General features: G+C 40.7%; 1 protein-coding gene and 1 long non-coding RNA gene across 3 annotated transcripts in view; one reads left to right on the top strand and one right to left on the bottom strand.

Moving 5' to 3' along the window:
* Positions 1-24,397, bottom strand: part of LOC117661630 (PH and SEC7 domain-containing protein 3) — a 184,122-nt gene that overhangs the window by 158,453 nt on the left and 1,272 nt on the right. The window contains exon 2 of one of the 2 annotated variants that reach the window (XM_034410671.3): positions 16,463-16,574. In XM_034410671.3, coding sequence (XP_034266562.2) covers positions 16,463-16,574 — 112 coding nt within the window. Of the gene's footprint in view, positions 1-5,939; positions 6,528-16,462; positions 16,575-24,397 lie in introns of those variants that run through there. The other variant, XM_034410673.3, reaches the window with a different exon arrangement.
* On the top strand, positions 5,310-23,835 carry LOC117661631 (uncharacterized). Its single transcript, XR_004590082.2, has 4 exons — positions 5,310-5,444; positions 6,305-6,445; positions 16,782-16,949; positions 23,003-23,835. It is a non-coding gene; the product is annotated as an uncharacterized LOC117661631 (long non-coding RNA).

Here is a 24,397-nt window from a genome sequence, read left to right as displayed (position 1 = left end):
TCTAAAATTTTTTACTACCGGTTCTGTGGGCATGGCTTATTTTGTGGGCATGGCTTGGTTGGGGGGGGGGGGTAATGTGACTGGGTGGGCGTGGCCAACTTTTTTTTTTTTTACTTTTTTTTTAATTTGATTTATATGCCGCCCTTCTCCGGAGTCTCAGGGCGGCTTACAGTGCGTTAAGCAATAGCCTTCATACTTTTGTATATTTTATACAAAGTCAGCTTATTGCCCCCACAAACTGGGTCCTCAATTTATCTACCTTAGAAAGGATGGAAGGCTGAGTCAACCTTGAGCCTGGCAAGATTCGAACTTACTTTAATTGCAGACAGCTGGTGTTAAATTACAGTGCCTTGTCTGCAGAGCTATCCAGGCTCCTTAAGAGGTTGCAGAAAAAAATGCTTTTAGAAGCCTCTGACGATCAGGCAACTTAGCTGAGATCATCAGAGGCTTTTCAGAGCATTTTTTTTACCACCTCTTCAGCTGAAGAGGTTGCAGAAAGCAATGCTTTGAAAAGCCTCTGCTGATCAGGCAACTCAACTGAGATCGTCAGAGGCTTTGCAAAGCATTTTTTTTACCACCTCTTCAGCCGAAGAGGTTGTAGAAAAAATGCTTTTAAAAGTTAAAAAAAAAAAAAGCCTTTGATGAGGTGGGTGGGGTAAGCGAGCGGCGACCGGGTCGGGGACCGGTTCGGGGGCATGGCCAGCCAATGTTATTACCGGTTCTCCAAACTATTACAAATTTTTACTACCGGTTCTTGTGAACCGGTGCGAACCGGGAGCAACCCACCACTGCTTGGACAGCCTAAAAAGTAGAAATCTAGTAGCTCCTTTTCAACTAACATTTTATTAGAAGTGTAAGCTCTTTGGTGAGCTGCAGTTTCCTTCATAAAAAGCAAGCTGCAGCTAATGGAAATGTATGTGTTTGAGTATGATTTATTAGTTAGAAAAAAATATGCTAACAGACTCCTCTTGATTTTTTTAGCTACCATAAACTAAAATGATTCTCCTCTAACAACAGGTGAAGGTTCATGGGTGCATTCATTTACACTATTTGCAGGGCTGACAAAATCTATTATTTCACATTTCCATTAGGCTGCTGTTAACAGGAATGTTATGATTGCTAATTACGTTGTGTCTTTGCCTTTTTTTTGTTTTATAAAACCTCTCAAGAAGAAAATAATTAGAATCCAATTTACATCAAAGGACATATTTTATAATTGATTTTATCCAACCGGAGTCTGAAGCAGGTGAAAAGCCAAAGCAATCAGGAAAAGAGCAGCAGCGCTTGGCAGATTCCCACATGCATCCCTTTCCAGCCACAGCAGTTCATCAATACAAGTGAACAGATCCATTTTCCATCCTTGTTACTTTTCTTTGTCTTCATTCATAAATCCACTCCATCCCATCTGTATTCACCTGCTAGGTTTGGGGAGGGGGGTGGTTCTTTAAAGAATAGTCCACATGGAAAAAAACATGTGCTGAAGATTCCAGCCTGCTGTTTTAAAACACCTTCTGTGACTTTGCTTAAGCCAAAACTGCAATCAAGCTGCAGGGAGCAGCAAAATACAGAGAATGGCTGCATGCCAAAGAGCAAGGAAGTGTGGTTTCAAAATGCAGAGCATACAAACATTGCTACCTGGTCATTTCAAAATCAGACCTCCCATCCCATCTTTTCCTTGAGGAAATCCTATACGAGGTCATTGTTAAAGGCCAGCAAAAAGGCTCCCACTAAATCCAGAGTAGGAAACTATCCTTTTTATGGTTAAACAAGCCTGTACTCCTACAATATTTGGGATGGATGGGAATCTTCTATAACCCCCATCTATGCTGAGAGTCTTGGGGGGGAAAGAAAGATAAATAGGCTATCATGCAAGGAATTTCTTATGGAGATACTCTTTCACCCTGTTTCTCTCTCTTTTTGCTTCTCTGTTCTGTCCTTCCTAAAGGGAAGACGAGCAAGATATCCAGACAGGGATGGAATAGGGTGAGTAACAGAGGTGGTATTCAGCCGGTTCATATTGGTTCGGGCAAACCGGTAGCGGAGATTAAGGGTGGGCGGGAGGCCCCGCCCCGGCTCTATGCCATCCTATTTAGGCACATTTTTGAGGCCGGGAGCATGCGCGTAAGGCGAGCAAGCGAGCGAGCAAAGAGCATGCGAGGAAGGCCAGGCATGTGCCCAGAAGGCGCACACACATACGAAGCGAGCGTACGTGCATGCGGCAAACCCGTGGTAAGAATATTGGAAACCCACCGCTGGTAAGTAAGGGGTGGCAATGAGATTAGGAATCAGTACAGGTAGCCCTTGATTTACAACCATTTGCTTAATGATGGTTCAAAGTTATGACCGCCTCAAAAAATGTGACTTACTTGCACTTACAACCATTGCACCACCCTCATAGTCATGGGATTGCAATTTGAACACTTAACAACTGGCTCGCATTTACAGCTGGTTTTTGTGTCCTGCAACTGAACCATCTGATTTGCAACCTTTCTTGCCAATCTCCAGCAAAAAACACTCATTGGGGAAGCTCGATTCATTCAACAAATCACACAATTTGCTTAACAATTGTGTGATTTGTTTAATAGCCACTGTAAAAATTGTTGTAAAATCAGGTCCGACTCAACTTACAACTGCAATGACTTATGACATAAATTCCAGCCTCAATTGTGGTTGTAAATTGAGGATAACCAGTATGGGAACATCAGGCTCAGACTGGCCTAGTGCTATCCATTAAGGCATCTTTTCCACATATGCCCGGTATCGGCATCTCATTACAGGGAATCATTTTATTATTTCTACTTTAAATATATGTTATTCATTTCTGTGGTGAAATGGTGCCTTTGCCTAGACAAAGGTGTTGTGAACTTTTTGTTTTTGCTTTATTTTGTTCTTTGTTTTGCATATACTGCTTTACTTCTACATTGGTGATGCTGCTAGAAATTAAGAAGTTGAAATGTATAATTGTGCAGGCTTGGAGTTTGTCATAACTTGAAAATTTTAGCTAGTTGGACGCAATCAGGAATGTAGAAGCAATTGAAAAATGTGGAATGACAGTGAGGCCGAGGGGTGTGTGGAATGTTAATTGTGTGCTTAACGACTGAAGTAATAAACAAGGTTGCTTAAAAAGCAGGATCTTAAGTTCAAGTTAGTTCTGCAACTGTTATGTAGAAAAGCAACTTACTGTGCCCTAAGGAAGCCTTTGTGGAATAGAACAAACCAGCATAGGATCTCTGGCTAATAAACCCTTAAGTCTGAAAGAAGTTTTGGTTTCTATACACATAGTTTAGTATGCACAACAGCTATTAGATACCAAGAAGTATTTTTATTTATACAAATATAATGGCATGTGAGTTATAATTTGAAAAACCCAAATTAAGTGAAGCATCTTCCACACAATCTTTAGATAGCCAAAGCACAAGTCAATACCGGTAGTCCTTGACTTATGAGCACAATTGAGCCCAAAATTTATGTTGTTAAGCAAGAAAGTCATTAAGTGAATTTTTACTCATTTTACGACCTTCCTTGCTACAGTTGATAAGTGAATCACTGCAGTTGTTAAGTTCATAACACAGTTGTTGAGTGAGTCCCCATTGACTTTGCTTGTCAGAAGGTTGCAAAAAGTGATAAAATGACCTTGGGACATTGCAACCTTTATCAGCTGCCAAGCATCTGGATTTTGGTCACGTGACCATGGGGATGTAGCAGGGGTGAAATGTAAAATGTTTACTACCAGTTCCGTGGGCATGGCTTAGTGGTGCTGGTGGTAATGTGATTGGGTGGGCGTGGCCAACTTTTTTTTTTTGTTGTTTACTTTTCAAAGCATTTTTTCTAATGCTTTGAAAAGCCTCTGGCGATCAGGCAACTCAGCTGGGATCGTCAGAGAGGCTTCTTAAAAAATGCTTTGAAAAGCCTCTCTGCCGATCAGGCAACTCAGCTGGGATGTCAGAGACTTTTCAAAGCATTTTTTTTACCACCTCTTCGGCCAAGAGGTTGCAGAAAAAAATGCTTTGAAAAGCCTCTGAGGATCCCAGCTGAGCCGCGCGATCATCAGAGGCTTTTTTTTTTTAACTTTTAAAAGCATTTTTTCGTCAGAAGAGGTTGTAGAAAAAATGCGTTTAAAAGGAAAAAGTAAAAAAAAAAAGCCTCTGATGATCGTGTGACTCAGTTGAGCATGGGGGGGAGGGATTTTTGCTACCGGTTCTCCGAACCACCCGCCGCCATTGCTACCAGATCGGGCGATCCAGTCCGAACCAGGAACATTTCACCCCTGGGATGTAGTAATATTCATAAGTGTGAAAAATGGCCATGTCACCTTTTTCAGTGCCATTGTGTCAATGGTCACTAAGCGTATGGTTGTAAATTGGGGACTACCTGTATTCTGGTAGCTCTTCATCCCACTGCATCCCTTCATTACTAAAAACAGTGTGGGGCTGTGGTCAGGGAATTAGAATTTGGGGGACAGGTTCATATATAATGACAGAAACTCACAGACTTCTTTGGGCTAATTGCTAACTCTCAGCCCAATCTACCTCCAAGGTTGTGGTCAGAATGAAACAGGAAAAGCTAAATCTAGAGAAACACCATTTGAGCTCCTTGAGAAATATCAAGGCAGTAAGTCTAACAACTAAATCAGAGGTCTTCAAACTTGGCAGCTTTAAGACTTGTGGACTTCAACTCCCAGAATTCTCCAGCCAGCATAGCTGGCTAGAGAATTCTGGGACTTGAAGTCCACATGTCTTAAAGCTGCCAAGTTTAAAGATCTCTGAACTAAATTAACGGAAGTGCAACACAAAGCATTTGGTATACTCAGAAGCACTATGTAGACATTAAGCAGTATTACTATTTCGTGCCAGGCACTGTGGCAAAGACTTTGCTTCTCTAAAGAAGAATTCAAGGGCTATTTATCAGCTGGAAACAAAGGCATAAGGCCATCCCACTTGATTATTCACTCACACAAAACAAAATCCACAACTTATTCTGTGGCCTGATGGTGCAGTGCAGCCAGCCTCACGCCACCACTAGTCTTTTCACCACCCACCGATGGTGATGATGATGATGATGATGATGATGATGATGATAATAATAATAATAATTATTATTATTATTATTATTATTATTATTATTATTATTGACTGAAAGGTTCTCTGCAATTGCCAGAGAAGAGTCCAAATGTGGGGTTCCCCTCGGGCAGCAAAGTTTCGAAAAAGCCACCAGCACTTTAAGGGATGCCCCTCCCCCTCTCCATCAAGCCACGGAGCATCATGTCTGGTTAAAGCAGCGAGTGCATCACGTCAATCCTTCCTTTCCCACACACCCCCAACCCACGTAAAATAATCGTCTCCCAAGAAAAGGAACACGATTCAGATGCTAATTCACCACCGAGAAGCAGGGAGGCAGCCGGATAGTAAAACTGAACTGCGTAAGTTCTTCACAACCCACTCCAGGTAACCATTTTGTTATGATTCCACCCCCTTGTCTCTCCCCCCCACTCCCCACACATACACCCCCCCTTTACATTTGATCGTATTGATAGCCCGGAGGTCTACAGCTGCATAAGAAAAGTGAGCCATAAAGCAACCACAGCTTGGAAGTAGCCACAGCCTTCCTAATGTTCGATATATATCCTTAAGAATTCATAACTTGACAGAGCACTGGAAGGTGTATATATACATATATACAGACATATATATACGTGTGTATACATGATCCGTGGTGCCTGCAACAATTCCTCCCCTATTTGAAATGTTCAGAAATTGCCGCAGGCCGCTTAACTGACAGAGTCATCAACCTGAGGAAGCAAAACATCGGATAAAGCTAAAGAGATGAACAAAATGGTTTGACATCCGTGTTGTGAGTGTGCACATGGGTCTTAGAAAGTCCTATCCCGCTCAACAAGAACAAACAGATATAATTCGGCTGAACAGAGGCTGACTACTCACAAAGATTACTGTAGCTCCAGCAGTTACCCATTGGTCAGTGAAATCATCAGTGTATCTAATAAGGATTCCAGCTTATGGTAAACGCTGCCCGTTCTAAATCAACTGGAATCAGCATAGTTTCAAATTTCCTGGCTGAGGCAGCGCCAGCAGCCGCACGGGCGCTCTGCAATGCACACAGGGTGATGTAAATGGAAGCCTTCTGAGCATTATGAAACGGGGAGGGGGGGGTGAGAGAAAGGACCGCAGTCGCATTCCTGCTACAGCTGAAAACGAGCCCACCTAGGCTACCTTAAGGCAGCAGAGCTACCGTAAGCTTCTTTCTTTCTTCTTCTTCTTCTTTTTTTTTTTTTTTTTTGATCTGGCAGAGATGACTATCGGTGAAAAGAGAGGGAACTGTATTTCATATCCGCAGTGGCAGCGGCAGCAGCAGTAAGAGCCGCAGCAGCAGAAAAACGGAATGACATTGGAAATTCGGTCTTACTCAGCAGCAGAGGCTCCGTGACAGCGTAGGTACTTTATCAGAACTGAGCCTTTTCTTTGAGGAGTGCACAAAAGATGAGGGGACAGTTTGTCACTCACAGCTCTCTCCTGTTGAAAGAAAGAAAGAAAGAAAGAAAGAAAGAAAGAAAGAAAGAAAGAAAGAAAGGGAGGGAGGGAGGGAGGGAGGGAGGGAGGGAGGGAGGGAGGGAGGAAGGAAGGAAAGAAGGAAAGAAAGAAAGAAAGAAAGAAAGGAAGGAAGGAAGGAAGGAAAGAAGGAAGGAAGGAAGGAAGGAAGGAAGGAAGGAAGGAAGGAAAGAAAGAAAGAAGGAAGGCAGGAAGGAAGGAAGGAAGGAAAAGAAAGAAAGAAGGAAGGAAGGAAGGAAGGAAGGAAGGAAGGAAGGAAGGAAGGAAGGAAAGAAAGAAAGAAAGAAAGAAAGAAAGAAAGAAAGAAAGAAGGAAGGAAAAGAAAGAAGGAAGGAAGGAAGGAAGGAAGGAAGGAAGGAAGGAAGGAAGGAAGGAAAGAAAGAAAGAAAGAAAGAAAGAAAGAAAGAAAGAAAGAAAGAAAGAAAGAAAGAAAGAAAGATTTGTGCTAAATAATTGTGGGTTTTTTTGTGATTGGGAGCCTATTTGTGCACACCAAATTCAAGGTGAACGATAGAATTTTATATGTATTTGGACTTCGAGAAACTGCATGCAAAGCACAAAGCACAGGATTGTTCTGGGGAGATAATTCAGGCATTGGATAAAAAGAAAAGGGCAGGTTTCTAGGTCTCATGGTTTTGTCATTAATATCAGATCTCCAGTAGTTGTGCTAGGGTTTTAGTCCTGTGCATTACTGATTTTCCTCTCCATGGCCAGCTTGGTAATGAATGTACAATACTGCTGATACAGGTAGTCCTCGACCTACAACAGTTTGTTTAGTGGCCATTCAAAGTTACAACAGCACTGAAAAATGTGACTTATGACCATTTTTCACAGTTACGACCTTTGCAACATCCCTATGATGTGATCAAAATTCAGATACTTGGCAACTTGTTCATATTTATGACCGTTGCTGTGTCCTAAGGTCATGTGATCCCTTTTGCGACCTTCTGACAAGCAAAGTCAATGGGGAAGCCAGGTTTACTTAAAAAGCGGGTTACTAACTTATCAACTGCAATGATTCACTTATGGCAAGAAAGCTATGGCAAGAAAAGTCATAAAATGGGTCAAAACTCACTTAATAAGTGTCTCACTTAACAACAGAAATTTTGGGATCAATTGTGGTCATAACTCGAGGACTACTTGTGTTTATAATTATCCTAAGAAATTACAGTCCCGTTAGTATACAATTTATACAGCGCTATCAGAGAGCATACAGAGCCAATAACAATATTGTCACTAATGCTTCTCAGAAAATGAGCAGCATGGTTTGTATGCTACACATGAGAAAGTCTATAGAACACATAAATTAAGACAAGCAAAGGCAGCTGGACTGCAGGATGCAACTAAACAGGGAGCGGCTGCAGATAAAGTTAAGCATATTAGTATTATTTGGAGCAGGCAGGACATGGCAATGGTTTATCAGGCCACAAATTGTTTTAACTTTGGCTGCTTCCAATTACCTGGGTCTCATAGGACAGCTTGTGCAAAAGACCTAAGAAAAAAAGTTTCTTTTAAAACAAAGCAGACATAATAGAGAATATAGTTACAACGATCAAGGATTGCATGTGGGCAATACAATAATTCTAATTCTCTAAGAGTTCAAACTGCACTCAACCGTTCTCATGGGAAAGTCAAGGACTCAGCTTTAGTAGATAAAATACTTTGATTGCAGAAACTAAATAGCCACAGCAACTACAAACAGCTTCTACAGAACGTACTTATACACATGTGTGGGAGCCCGAGGTCTAAATCCTCAGTTTCTTTCTCTCCCCCCACCCACCCCCACTTCTCTTTCTTGTAACAAACTGCCTGCAGCTCTTTTGGCAGGCTGGACTGTTGATGGTCCCCACACTGTGTTTATATAACAGTCTGGTGTGGTCTCAGGAGTCTCGTTTTCTGCCTTGTCAGTTTCAGCCGTCACAAAAACACAGAAGAGAAGGAAACTGAAGGCCAATTAAATGTCCGTGTTTGATAAACATGAGAAACAGGTGGTTTCCTTTTATTCTTTTTAAACCAGAGATGGAAGGGGGTACGTGGACACAAGGCTGTGGTATAATGGTGTTATTTGAAACCAATCACACTAGTCTGACAAACTTCTAGGACAGGGGTCAGCAACCTGCGGCTCTGGAGCCGCATGTAGCTCTTTAAACCCTCTGCTGTGGCTCCCTGTCACTCAAAATATGTGTCACAACCACCAATGTGCGAGCCCGCCAGCACGCAATTTATTGAGCTTTTCAACCTCCAGTAGGCCAACCATGGATAAATCCAAGAAAAGAAAAGTTTCAGAAGAAAACAGAACATTTAATTCAATTACATATGCTAGTTTTGTGGCCGCTCAAGAAATAATCAGGTACGGGAAGGGTTTTTTGGCTCCCGGTGTTTTCTTTTCTGTGGGAAATGGGTCCAAATGGCTCTTTGAGTGTTTAAGGTTGCAGACCCCTGTTCTAGGATAAAAGGGAAGCTAAGGTGAAAAAAAGGAAGGAAGAGATGGAGAAGGGGGCTGTTTTTACTCCCATCTTCCACCCCAATTCATGAAAGTGAAGGTACTAGGATACTCCAGGTTGTGAATACCAGCATATTCTGGAAAAAACCAAGGTGAATTTCTGATGGCTACCAAGCATCTAAGGCAGTTGGCCCTATTTCCATCCAACCAACCAAGCTTCCCATTCCCCTTTGCTTTCTGTTTTTGTGCCCCCCCATCCTTTTCCCCCTGCTATTCCCAAAACAAGTTGTCCTCAACTTACGACCACAACTGGGCCCAAACATTTCTTTTGCTAAGCAACACAGTTAAGCAAGTTGTGCCCCATTTTACGACCTTTTTGCCACAACTGTTAAGGGAATCACTGCAGTTAAGTACAGTTAAGTGAATCATGTGGTCGTTGAGTGAAGCTGGCTTCCTGCATTTGATTTTGCTTGTCAGAAAGTGGCAAATGGTGATCACGTGACCCCCGGGGACACGGCAACCGTCAAAAATACATGCCAGCTAACAAGCGCCTGCATTTTGATCTCATGACTCTGGAGATGTTGCAACAGCCGTAAGTGTGAGAACCAGTCAGAAGTCACTTTTTTCAGTACCGTTGTAACTTTGAATGGCCACTAAACAAATGTAAATTGAGGACTACCTGTACATCGTTAAACTTGTAATGTTTTCCTTCCTTTCCATCTTGTATTCCTCTACCCTGTCAAGGATGGTAGAAGAATAGATCCTAATGAAATGCAGGCAACCTATAGGTTTGGATTCTCAGGGTGAAATCACACATTACACTAAGACAAAAGAAAACTAGTCTACCAATAGCTCCTCATAATGTATGAATCTAGCCCAGGGGTTGGCAACCTTAAACACTCAAAGAGTCACAAAAGTCCTAACCGGAAGCTCCCCATTCAATTCTGGAGCCGACCAGAAGTCCAGTTCCCCCTCCTAGCGCGGAGTCCTTTTTCCTCTGCCGACTGGAAGTCCGGTTCCCCCACCATAGAGCCTCCTCCTAGCACGGCATCCTTTTTCCTATGCTGACCGGAAGTCTGGTTCCCCCCACCATAGAGTCTCCTCCTAGCATGACGTCCTTTTTCCTCTACCTGTCCTAACCGAAAGCCCTATCAATTGTGGAGCCAACCGGTGACAAGGAGCCACAGCAGAGGGATGAAAGAGCCATATGCGGCTCCAGAGCCGCAGGTTGCTGACCCCTGATCTAGCCCCTGCAATTCCAAAAACCTGGCTGATGGCTCAACATGTACAGTAAACCAAGTCTTTGGCACTATGCTACACATTTGGTTCACAGTTCTCTTGTCAATCTGGTTGTTTACCTCATAAAGGAGGTGGGAAAGGAAATGCAATTAACTCTTATCTATTTTACTGTAGATGTTTCCTCAATTAAGTATGATTCCTACATCCAGCAGAAGAATATGCTTTGGAAAGAAATCTGCAGAAACACATTCCACAAAGTGTTTCTTAGTTATTATCTCTGTGAGTTATAGTTCTGCTATAGGGACAAGGCCAGCTGGGTGACTCTAAACCAAACATTAGTCTGTTTCCAAAAATCTGACCAAGATATCTATAGGGACTTGCCTATGTACAGTAGTCACCAACAACAAAGACAGATTCAAAGGCACCAGGTAAAAAAAGTTTTAAGACTCATATGACTTTAAGCGGAATTTTCTTTAATTCTTCAAACATTAAAGAAATAACTTTTATATGTTAATAACTGGGGGGGGGGAGAAACAGCTTAAAATCTTAGTCCAATTTAATGCAGCTTGCTTTGCACTTCTTGGGCACAATCCAAGCAAATGTGTTCACTGTTAAATTTTAATAAACAAGGTTTCAAGCTTAAATCAAATAATCAGTGTCATTAATAATCTGAAAAATTGGAATTGCACTAAAAGCCTACCACAAAGATTAGAACAACAAAGCTAAAGGTTTTAGCAGAACCTCTTGGTATAAAGAAAGTAAAAGTATCAATTTTCTTCCCAAAACATTTTTCTTTTCTGAGGAAAATTACTATTATTTTCCTGCTAACCGTTAACAATTTTTGAAGGGCATTATTTCTCTCTATCCTACTAAGATGGCCATTGATATTATACAGGAGAAAGTCCTCTACTTATGAATATTCTCCATTTCAAACCTAACTCCTATTTAAGATAATCAGAATAAGAGCCTAGATATTACAAGGGGAGAGTCTCAGAACCAGGGATAAAGAGGAGTTGGGACAGATGGACAAATTGGGGCTGTTAAGTATAAATCAATGTTTTTCAAACTTGGCAACTTTAATGTGAGTGGACTTTTACTCTCAGAGTTCCTAAGCCAGGTTCATACATTTTAAAAGTTGTCAACAAAATATTGGTATAAATTGATGGGTGGATGATTGTAATGTCTGTATCATTTAGAAAGGACCAACACTTTGAAAAGTTTTGTTGTATACTTTAGACCAGTGTTTCTCAGCAACGTTAAGATGTGTGGACTTCAACTCCTAGAATTCCCCAGCCAGCATTCTGGGAGTTGAAGTTCACACATTTTAAAGTTGCCACAACTGAGAAACCCTGTTTTAGGCTCCAGTATCTGTCTTTATGTAATGAATTGTGCCGGGTATATACACACATACACAAACACATCATTCATGGGACTCTTTCATAATAAGAGCTGGTCCATTAAAATAATTAATTGAATTATAATGTAATTAGTTGTTTTAATTCATTTAACCTTGAGATTGTCTTTACAGTATTTCAACTGGTATCACTGTAGTTGCTGACTGCTGGTTCCCATGATAATGGAAATGCAGACAGTTGAACTGGTTGCCAGTTTGCTTCCGTGTGCAATTCAAGGGGCTGAGCTCACCTATAACATCCTTCATGATATAGGACTTGATTATCTGAGAGACCAGTGGTTACTGCACATACAATGAGATCAGGTAGTAGGCAGACACTCCAGGTCCCTTCTATTAAACACTGTCACCTGTCAAGGGCCCTGGAAATGCACCTTCTCTCTTGCAGTGCTTGGTCTCTTGAATAGTCCCCCACCCCCCCGAAATACTTATGGCTCCCATCTTAGAAGAGTTCATATAAAAATATTTAAACCATGGTTGTGCTCCAAATTCAGTTGTTGAACCTTTGGCAAATACACATTTGCTCCAGTCACATGTGTAAATTTTCTTTTTTACTGTATTTGTTTTGTTACTTTTAATTTAAAACCCAGCATCACTTGGGAGTTGCACAGACGTTTAAAGTTAATAAATACATATTTACTTTTCAACAGTTTTTCTTGATGATGTAATTGTCTGAATAAAGGATTGGAAACTAGGTGGCTAAGGCATCCATATTTAACCCTGCCACACTAAAGGGGTACCTCTACAAGTCTGAGAACTAATTCACTGTCTAGTTTGAATTTTTATCTTGTTTTTAAAAAATCAATTATATCTGTATATTATTATTATACATGAAGTAATTCACTGTCTTTAGTAATATGAGATCCTTAGAATGCTAGATGCAATTTAGACTTGCATTTCTAAAAAAATTTAGTCCATCTTTCTTCTAATCCAATCTCCTGTCAAACAACCATAATGTGATGTCACCATATATTTTCCCGTAGTAAATGGCTTGCTTGATTGTTTCATGCTATGCTGAGGACCTGTGAATAATCTGCTTAGGTATCATAGCCAAGCAATACTCTCTACATTTAAATGTATGTCAAGAAAGTATGTTCGCAAAATGAGGAAATCAGACCTAATTCAAAAGAAATTATATTTAGAAAAGAGAAATTTCAAGAGAAGAAATGAAATTAATTTCTTCATTTGTGCAATTCCCTAATGAAAAAAAGTGAACAAAAATCAAAACAGTAGTTTGGATACATGAAACTATCTCTGATAAGTTACCATATTTTTCGGAGTATAAGATGCACCGGACTATAAGACACACCGGACTATAAGACGCACCTACCTTTTTTGGTGAGGAAAACAAGAAAAAGAAATCTGCCTCTGCCTCCCAGCACTTTTGCCTCATTGCAGCAAGCAGCAAACAGCAAGCTTTACTTTCATTTTTGTTTTCAGCATAGCCTGATTAGCACAAGGAAAAAAAAATCTGCTCCAACAATATACCTCCTTGCAGCAAGCAGCAGAGGCCCACGCAAAACAGCTGAGAGCAAAACAGCTGAGAGCAAAACAGTTGAGAATCCGGAGGCCGATCCAATCAACTCGTGCTAATTAGGCTGTGCTGAAGCTGAAAGGAGCTGTTTCTTCTTGCTGTTTGCTGCAAGGAGATAACTGCTGGGAGGCAGAGGCCAAAGGGTGGGGGCCAGTGGGTGGGTGGGGCTACATTCGGTGTATAAGACACACCTAAATTTTCACCCCCTTTTAGGTATGGTAATGACATTTTGACGGAAGAAAAATCCTTGAAGAAAAATTACTGATCCAAGGTGATCAACAAGAGCTATTTTTTATCACTAGTGCTATTTTGGGTAGTGATAGCTTGCTGCTGCTAAAAAAACTTTAAGTAGACCAATCCGTAAGATTTTCTTCACTGAGACAAAGTTGGTTTATTACATTTACGTTTTCTTGCATTTCCTTCTATGTCTCCAAGAAATGTCCACATTGTTGGGACTATGCATATTTGCTTAAGCAATCAGTTAAAAGACAAATGACTGACCAACTACTTTACTTAGTTACTTTAAAATCCTTACTATTAAGTTATCTAATCACAGCTGTCTTACCTTCCCATCTACACTGATTTGTATCCAATCACCACATTTAGAGTGCTATGATTTCCGAAGAAGAGGTTGACTTAGTAGAATCATTTCAGCCAAAAGTGTTCCATAAACAAATATCACATTAAAAACTCTGCCTGGCACCAGCCAAGCTCTGAAAGTAGGCAAATATTTCTTATGAGGCACTTCGGAGTTTTTTTTTTCACTTGAAAAATCAATGTTTTTACAATCTCCCCAAAGAATCAATGGCGTCTTTCTTCTCCATTCGTTTAGAATAAATGCTCTTTTAGTTTTCATGAGCTAAACTTCTTTCTTTAGGTTTTTTTTTTGTAAAGAATGAGTGGCTCTGTGTGCCTGTGGGAGGTGGTATTAGGAAGTTTATTCCACAAACTGACAAACTTTGCCAATGCTCAAACACAGAACCTAACTAACAGTTGCAATTATTTTAAGAATCACTCCATAGGTTGCAGAAGGCAGCTATAGACAGAACAAAAGGCCACAACAGTTGTTACTGCAGTGATCCTCTAGATATAAGTTCCAAGAACTTTTCATCCAGCATCAACCATCTCTCAACCATCTACAATTGATCCTTGATTTACGGCCAGTCACTTAACAACTGTTTGAAGTAATGATAGACATTCCCCAAAAGGGGGCTGATTACCTGATTTCAAAGTTACAATGGCCGCACCTCCTTCCCACGGTCATGCCGTATTTTGGGCCCTTGGTAACCAGCTCATTTTTAGAGCTGTTTGCAGTGTCCTATGACCATGATTTTCCATGTTTTCTGGTGTTTATTTCCAGTCACCAGCAAAAAGAGCGCTATTGGATTTATTGAATTCGCTTAATGACTACATTGTTTGCTTAATGACTGCTTCGTGTACTTAATAATTACTGCCAAGTGTTATAAAGTCAGGTCCAGTCATGTGATGACTCACTTAACAATAACAAGTTATGATCATAATTCTAGGCTCAATTACTGTTGCAAATTGAGGATTACTGTACCTAGTTTTAAGGCTAGAAGCAAAGCAGAAGTTCTTTAGCTAATTGAAAAAGAATGGTAAAATAACGACTGCTCATTCCAGCTTTTCCCAATTCTCTTTTAAGATCAGTATTATGAGATAAATAAATTTAAAAAAACCCTACGCCTTGCAATCCAGAATTCCTGAAAATCCACTGTAAAGTTCAGTTTCCGAATAAATATTGATACAGTAGACCTATGTTCCTCAAACTTGGGAACTTTAAGATGTATGGACCAACTCCCATCTATGCTGACTAGGGAATTGTAGGAATTCTTAAAATTCCCAAGGTTGAGAAACACTAGAGTAGACTACTGCTATTACTACACTAGGAAATTAACAGCTCAGTTAATTCCAAGATTTCAAAGGGTCCAATTTCATGTTTTAAACTAAATAAAAACTACTTCAGGTAAGTGGACTTACCTCCTATATTTCTTTCCAGATCTACTGCAGCTTGTGTATTTTATTCACAGTGCTTTATTTCTGTTTATTTAACAAATGGACCTTTTATTAAAGTTATTAAGGTGGAACATTGTTATCGACAATTTCTACATGCCTTAGGTGAGCGAGCCCAGTTCAGTCCCCCAAATAGATAGATTGATTGAATGTCTGTTAACATTCATTGATAGCACAGTGGTTACATTAACTAGTTTTTGTACTATGAATTGCTGACTCCATCCATATTTGTTTGTGTGTATGTGTGCATATGATGAAGTGATGTAGTTTTTAACTGTTGCTAGCCAGGCAAGAGTCATGTATTTTAGAGAATAAAATGAACATGATGTTTTAATAAGAAATTCTGTAACCTAACAAGTTAGAACTCTTTCAGTGCTTTGCTTATGCTAGCTAAGGAGTACACCTCTAACAAGGGCTCCTGTTGAATCAAAATCTACATCATTATAGGAAATCCTCAATTTATGGCCAATTACTTAACAACCGCTTAAAGTTATGACACACTCAAAAAAAGTTAATTACAACTCATCCTCAACATTACAATAGTTAGAGTCACATAATCACATTTTGGGCGCTTGGCAACCGGTTCACATTTACAATTGGTTGAAGCATAACGAAGCCACACAATCATGTTTTGCAATGTTTTTTTCTACTTTCCAGCACAAAATACGCATTGGATAAACTGGATTTGGACTTCAGACCATGCGATTTGTTTAAAAACTATACAACTCGCTTAATGACCACAGAAGCGTACTTAACTACCATTGTAAACAAAAGAGAGTCATAAAATCAAGTCAGGTCACATGGTGACTCAATTTACGACTGCGACAATTCGTAGCCAAAATTCTGGGCTCCATTGTAGTCGTAAATTGAGGACCATCTGTAGTACAGATGAAAAGTGGCAGTTATATCCATAGTTGAAAGAGTGGAAGCTTCTTTCATAAATCCTTACTTGTTCCTAAAGAAATACATTGATATTGTTATTCTCTATTTATCCAGCATTCTTAATCCACCTGGTTGCTGTCCAAATGCACGGACTTCAGCAACCAGAGTATCCTACTGTATGGTCAATGCCTGGAATTCTGGAAACTGAAATCTACACATCTGGAAGGTATCCAGGTTGGGAAAGCTGCACCCTTGCCTCATAAATTCAGAATCAGCATGAGCTCTAAGTTAAAATAATATTATATGTATAATGAGTGAGGAGATGAAAGTGGCCTCAGAGTAGAAACATTGGTGCTTACCAGATTCTGAAGTAGTTTCATTTTCTGATCCGCCAAATAAAAAGTCATATTTGGCCTTGGCAACAGTCTGGGAGTGAGCTGATGCACCATTAACCCAAACAAATGTTTCTCCCTGCAAACAGAAATAGAATGAAAACATGTTCATTTCACCATGACACCTCCCACTAGCAATCCCCCATATCAAAGCAACAGAAATAGGATTTTCAAAAATACATATACCAGCTTTTAAAAGTATCTAAGAGAGAAAGAGAATATTTTGAAGGTTTATTTTCAGCAGCATGCAACACCTCTTTTTTTTTCTTTTTCTTTTTTCTTGCAGTTTATTGCTTTTCACTAAAACTGCTACAGAATTAACACACCCATCTTAATCACACTGTCTTGAGAAGGATTCCTCTAGCAAGTCTTCATCTATGTAGCATTAAAAGTCTGCTTGCAACCTTCAACTGGGCAAAAGTGTACCGCAAGGGACAGCAATGTTTGAACCAAGGTACCGTGTCTTCGGAAAGCCTTTGGAAAGACAGTGCAGCTTTCCAAAGACAGCACAGCTTTTCTGAAGGCAGCACAATTTTCCAAAGGTTCAGGAAGTCCCATGTAAGAAATTTTCCCCACAGAAACCAGGTCTAAAAAGGAGATAGTATGGGCAGCAAGGTGCTTCTGCTTCAGCTGGGCACAAAATGAAAAAGGTCAGTGTGAAGAAGTGGGAGAGAAAGTAGCTGGGCAAATGAATGCTAGCTGGCACTTGCTGGGGTAGGCAGCGTTGAGCTGAGACTGAGGCTTCCCGGAGCTTGGCAAGCAGTCCCAGGCAGTGGTGAAATCCTCCACGGGTTGCCACCGGTTCACTGCCCACGCATGCACAGTGCGCGCCAGACTCATGCTGCGCACACACACGCACAGTGCATGCCTGACGCACATTGCATGCACATGTGCAGTCTGCACCAAACACGCACTTTGCGTGGAAAAAGGAGCCGTTTGAAGGTAAGTAAAACAGCAATGGGGGAACAGCTGTGCTTCCTGCTTTCTAGCGAATATAAATTGCGTGGCATAGCTGATCGTTGGAAATACCGGTTTGGACTAACTGGTAGCTTTTTTTTACTACCGGTTCACCAGAACCATATAAACCAGTAGCATTTCACCCCTGGTCCGAGGGCCACATGGTTTACAAGACAAAGTGCAGATGTCCAAAGGGCAGAGATGGGTGGGAGGCAGGCAAGTGGGAGAAGTTGGAAGTCTCTTACCTTATTGAGGCTCGGGGCTGGGAGGAACTAAGTGTAGAATGGCTTGGGATAGGTACTCACTTAACAACTCATGATTCTCGGTCAACCAATGCCATAGGGAATGCCAAGATTTCTACTGTAAGTTGGCATGGTCACATGACATCTCATTTTATGACTGCTTCACTTAGCAATGGATCCAATTTGTGGTCATAAGTCAAGGATCACCTGAATTGTAAACTGCATTTTTTTAACTACATTGGTAAGTACAGGATGTGTGTCTAGAGGCAAAACCAGACTTGCTAAATTGATTTCAGCCTCATTAGGTTGACCAGACCAGGAAATCCACTCCATAGGAAGGCTCAAACTACTTTTATTGAGATTGACTACAATAACTGTGTAGTCAATTATGCAGTACCTTCTCCTTCTTCTTATATCTAGTGAAACAGAGAGGCATCTGCATGAACCACTTTCAAATATTACCTCATTGCACTGGACTTAAAGATGCTTCAGCCCCTAAGATATGGTTCCTGTATATTTCTAGCAAAGTCATCTTCAGAACGCCATGTTTTCTGGCTGGAATCTTCCATAAGTCCTTCCCTAAAAGTTTGCACAGGAAGAGCCAAATCTAAGTTGGAAAAGGTGGTCCTGTAAGCACCCAAGTGCCAAGCCATCAAAGGGTTTCAAGGTAACAAACCAAAACCTTAAACTGGACTTAGAAGCACACTGGTAACCAATGACCACAACACAGCATAGCTTTGTCACTGCTAAATCTGCTACATCCCATTAGCTGATGTCAGCTCCACTATACAGACCAAACCAGGAAATCAGCTTTACAAGAAGGCTAAAATTACTTTTATTGTAGTTTTACTGGCTACCATTAACAGAAACCTGCAAGTATAATTGCTTTACTTTCCACCCCCTTTATACTCATGTGACTTAGGGAGGTGTCTGCCAAGTTGCTAGTGGATAACTGCTTGGGGATTTATTACATGTTTTTTCTCTTGTCACTTTGGTAACAGATCTGGCCTATCAATATCAAAGTTAACTTCCTTATTCATCACAGCAGATCAACAGTCACCTTTTAGTCCGGTTAAAAATTCCAAGTGATTTTCAAAGGCCGTTTTATGTAGAGCACAATACAGCAATCGATGCACAAGGAGATCAGTGCATGAATGACTATTGCCAATTATTCCAATCCCTAAATTGGCACACCAGCCAAAGTTGGGCAAAGCCCCTCTCCCACTCAGCCACAACCTCCAGCTACTTCTCTAGTAGGTATTATGGAGCAAAGGAGAACCCACACATCAAAAAGCTTCCTTTAGGAAGAGTAAGATTTTAGCTTAAAGCAAGAATGGAGCTGTGACCAAGCTAGATCAAGCCCCAATAAACAGTAAGTTCCATCATGCAGTTATTTAATCTGACCTTGTTTACATTTATTCTAGTCCTTACAGCCTCCCGATACCAGTCTAAGACTTGAAGTTTTTAAACATCCCTAACCCAGCCTGGGTGGCATTGGATGAAATTTATATCAAAGACTCTTTTTATCTGGGAAAATGTTCCAAAGACCAGGCCGCTTGTCTAAGAATAAACTCCGCTGAACTTAGTACAATTTACTTCTTTTAATTGCCTCCTGGTTGTAGCATAGGGTAATAATGGCATGGCACCAGGCTTCTTTTAAAACAGTCCTCGCTTTGTACTCTACCCCATACAAAGATAGTTCACGGTCAGTTGAAAAAAGTTGAATGTCCCCCCTATTAGATCTTGGACAACAGATTGAATGGTCAGTTTCCTTCTCTCAGGGACAATGAATTTCTCTTTTTAGTTAGTTTTCTAAATTTGCATCAATACATGTTAGTGGATACTATGCAAAATTATGTAGCATCTTGGTCCTACTACAGGCAATTCATGTCCTCTTTTTCAGCCATGCTTGAATGGACACTGTAAATACAGATGCAACATAAACTTTCCAAACAAGGCTCCAGCTTCTTTCTGCATCATCTTTGTTCGTGTTTCTAAAAGGGGAACACTAGATCCTGGATGAATCATTGTTTACACTCTCCAGGTTCTTCTTGTATGACTCTGCTACCTTGATACCTTCAGGCCCAAAACAGATACAATTATTTTTGCTGTATCTGAGGTTTGAAAATTGTCTGAGTTATGGTCTAAACCATAAGATGCAAAGTTAAACAAGAGGCTTCAAAGCAATGCTCCAAGTTAACAAAACACAGTGGCATTTTCAAACCACAGTAATTTTTCATTATTGAAGATGCCCAGCGTGTTTTGTTTGAAGTGGGCCATTTTATGCAATCTTATTCCATTCTGCTGTTTCAGTAAGGCTTTTATTGGACTTGGAAGATCTTCTGATATTGCTCCTCCTTTCTTTGTATCAGCTTCTGAACTGGCAGAATCAGCAATGAGCTGGGACTTTATCAGAATCTGGCTTTTCCCTTAGAAGTTCCATTAAGTCTTCCAGAATCACAGGATTTCTTCAGGCAGCCTAGCTATTTGACTTCCTATATTGTTCTGTCATTTTATGAAGAACTTCTGGTTAGAATCTGGTATGCACAATAGAGACAGTATCATAGTTTGATAAGAATGGACATCAACTTGGGTCTCTGGCTATCGGTTTTTTCTTCTACCAATGACCTGATTTGAACTCGTAGAGGGGAGAAAAAATAGCATTTGAGTCAAATATACACTTGACATATACAGTACTTTCAATCACACAGTTACACAAACGTGTACATCTTTCACAAAACAGAAAAGCTATGTGTGTCGGGGAGGGGGGGAATTCTTCCCTATGGAAAGTAGTTTTCCTGATCATTTGCAGTGCAAAAAGCTTCAAACGAAGGTTACATTTCTGTTCCCCTATTAAATGTGCTTAAGCATTTTCCATTTTTCACTTTTTATATCATGTAGGTACACCACCCTCTTATTTGTGCACTTTTGTTCAGCAATGGTAAAGTTGGCTGGGGAATTATGGGAATTGAAATGTACACATCTTAAAATAATTCAGACTGGAGAAAGCTGTCTGTTATGTGCAAAACAGAATCTAAAACTACGATCAGGAAATCACTGTGGTGAAGGCATGAAAACAGCACACTGCGTACTCAGCCTCATAGCAAGATTCAAAGAAACATATTTCTCAGAAATCTGCGTAAAATTGGGTTACCTGAGACAGGGTTGTGAAGCAGGAAGTCTAGGTCTGGTGTAGTAGTTAAGGCACCAGCTAGAAAGCGGGAAACCATGAATTCACGTCCCGCCTTAGCCATGAAAGCTGGCTGGGTGACTTTGGGCCAGTCACGATCTCTCAGCCCAACCCACCTCACAGGGCTGTTGTTGTGGGAAAAAATAGATTGAGGAAAGAAGTATTAGGTATGTTTTGCTGCCTTGTGTTACTTATAAAGTAATAAAGGCAGAATAAAAAAATATAATAAATAAATCTAAATTACAAGTAATCCTTGATTTACAACAGTTCATTTAGTGACTGTTTGAAGTTACAATGGAACTAAAAAAATGACAATTTTTCACACTTATGACCATTGCAGCATTCCCCATGGTCATGTGATTTTCATTCGGATGCTTGACAACCGTCTTACATTTATGACGGTTTCCCAGTGTCCCAGAGTTACGTGATTACCTTTTGTAATCTTCTGACAAGCAAAATCAATGTGGAAACCAGATCCACTTAACAACCGTCTTACTATCTTAATAGCTGCAGTGATTCCCTTCACAAATGTGGCAAGAAAAGTCATAAAACGGAGCAAAACTCACTTATCAAATTTCTCACTTGGCAACATAAATTTAGGGCTCAATTGTGGTCGTAAATCAAGGACTACCTATCTGTGCTGCTATAAACTCACAAATGGGCTTCAGTCAACCTCTTTTTCAGAGATTCAAAATACTTCTGCCAGATCACTTTTAACAGCTGACTCAGACAGTATGTGCCAATAGGAGTGAAGCCAAATAAAGCCGTCACGTATCAAATTATCAAGAGATCAGCTGATTTCAGCCAAGATGGATGCAAACAGAGATGTTTCATATTTTAAAGTCATCAGGTTTTTTTGCCACAATTACTTTTATGCATCATGCTTGGATTCACTGCCTTATAGGCATACATGTTTAAACAATTAGACATCTACAACAGGGAGTCATCTCACTCAGCATCTAGTAGCATTTCCAAGCACTGGAACACCAAACGTTTGGCTGGTGGGATATGTTCTATTCAATGGGTTTTATCTTGGATTACTACCTAATCAATGTGCAGTATCCTGAAGATGTCAGTCATAATCAGACCTGGTCAGGACATAGAGAGAAGACCACATAGTCATTCTATATATGTAGGACAGACTGAGAAATAAAGACCATCCTGGAAAAGAGCAATGGCAACTCACTTTCATGCTATTGCCTTTTAAAAGTCACTAAAAGTCACTGTGGTGAAAGCTTGAAAGCTGCACACTCTGCATACTGCATACAAAAAATACAGCTGTTTCTATCTAGGTACCAGGAGATGATCTTCTGAATGGAAGATGACCTCACCTTTGCTCATATGATAGGAAACACAATCGTAGTAGACAATAAAGATTACATAAATATGCAAGAAGCATTACTTAGGCAAAGGAGCTGATGCATATTTAAAGACCCAGAACACAAGATAATATTTGGAAGCAGTTCAGGCAGATACCGCTCTGATTCACTGATAATCAGGCTTACAAGATTCTATTATTGTAACCAAACTCACTAAAATATAGTTCTGATCTTCCTGTGGGCTTGATTTCCTGGTCTGGTCTACCTCGTGGGGCTGACAATCATTCTCCAGCAAGTGAATGGACTGCTGCCTGTAAAATGATCCTCTAAGGAAAGAGCCAAACCATTCCTCCTTTTAATATTGAAGAGAGCCTGGAATCCTGCTGGGATAAATCAGACATTCCTTTAACATTTGCTTACAGTCCTGCATTATATACAAATGTATATCCCCTACCCCCTCATCTCTCACAACGTTTGGCCTGATGAGAAATGAACTCCAAAACATCCAGCAGGTACCGGGTTGCCTAATCTAGATGGCACTATGTAGTATTAGCTCACTGATTTGTGACAGACCTGCTGTCCTACAATCTGGGGTCTTCTGTTCCTTTCTGCAGTGCCACAGTAGTCTCCCCCCCACACACACACACACATAGCCACCGCTCCCCCTTTCAAGAAATCAGCTGAAATCTATGCTTTACTCCCCCTTAAAATAACGACTGTGCCTTAATGCCAAGCAGCTGTGAAAACAGAGCCAAATATCAACATCCACTGGTTTCCAAGAAGTTTTCCTTTCTTTCAGGAGAAAACTATTGATGAACATTTGAAAGCACCTTGATTGGTTGAACTCCCTTAGTTCATCGCTGCAATCTATTAAACTGAGTTTGATCTCTCAAATTAAAAATAGGAGCCAAACAATCAGATGGAAGAGGGGAAAAAGCTCTTTCGCATGCTTCTTTGCATATAAGAACAAACAGGGACAGACAAATGCTCACAATCAAGCAGAAAAACGAGAATAGACCATATGTACAAAGACCTGAGAGCGATTACAAGATGTACAGCCAGCGTGCGCAAATGCGAGGAGTGGAAATGCGTATTTGCATACGCTCAACAAATTAACCATTTTTACAGTGTGTGAGAGTAATCAAAAATTGAGGTGCTACATAAAGACAGACAGGTCCTGCCCCAAAAGATTTAAAATCTAATTGCCCACCTCATCCTGTGCATCTCCACTCACAAGAAAGCTTCCAAAGTGCAATGGGATTTGCTCTTAGATGAAAGGGTGAAAGATCAGGGGAACAAACCGAGGTGAAGAAAATCAAAGCGACAACCGCAGCAAATGAGATGCAAAAATATGTCAACTTGCAAGTTTGTTTTGGCTGCTGAAGCACTTTCATTGTAAATTTTAGATATCTGTGCACTTTTTAATCCACGGATGATTCTGAAGGGATAGGTAGAAATTAGCTTTATTAAAGTCTGCTTAAAATGCTTTAGGTTAGCATTATAACACTCCAAATTGCAAAGCATATTAACAGAACAAAAATAGTTCAGGGCACTGTTTTGTTTTGTTTTTTAATGCACGGTAGGAATGCCCGCGTTTTCAGGCCTGCAATAAACCTGCCAAATACATCAGTATTATTCGTTTGATGGAAGGGGGTGGGGAGGAGAAAGGAAGAAGAAACATGTAATGAGTTCTACAGGAAAAAAAATAATAATCCAAGGTTTCTAAATCCAGGGCTGAACTACAAAGCTGGAAGGATATGTTCATTACATGATTATAAAAAGGAAACTCAGATGGAACCATCCTGACTCGTCCTCCCACCATTCTACCCTTCACAACAACCCTACCAGGTAGACGAGTCTAAAAGGGGAAGCGAGTTAACTTCGTGCACATCTGAGCCAAGTCACATCTGAGCGGAATCCGAAGCCGGGTCCCTCCACCTTAGATCGGGTTCACTCTTACAGCCAGGCTTGGGTATCCCTTCCCCACCGCCGCCACCCTCCACCCAAAAGTCATAAATCTGCTTAAAATGGGGGGGGAAGGGGAGGGGGAGCTTCCACCAGGACAGCGAAGAAACCTAATTCTTGCAAAGCCGGCAAAGGGCAGCGCCGGCTCCGTCTTTGTCTCCCATTCATTTGCCCACGGGCACGGGGCGGGCGAGGGAGGGGGGAGGACGACACCGATTCTTGGGGTGGG

This window comes from Pantherophis guttatus, chromosome 2, assembly GCF_059756535.1.
Source record: "Pantherophis guttatus breed Tessera chromosome 2, ASM5975653v1, whole genome shotgun sequence".
Lineage (NCBI taxonomy): Eukaryota > Metazoa > Chordata > Lepidosauria > Squamata > Colubridae > Pantherophis > Pantherophis guttatus.
Note: the sequence above shows the minus strand (reverse complement) of the source record. Positions and strands in the feature narration are given on the sequence as shown.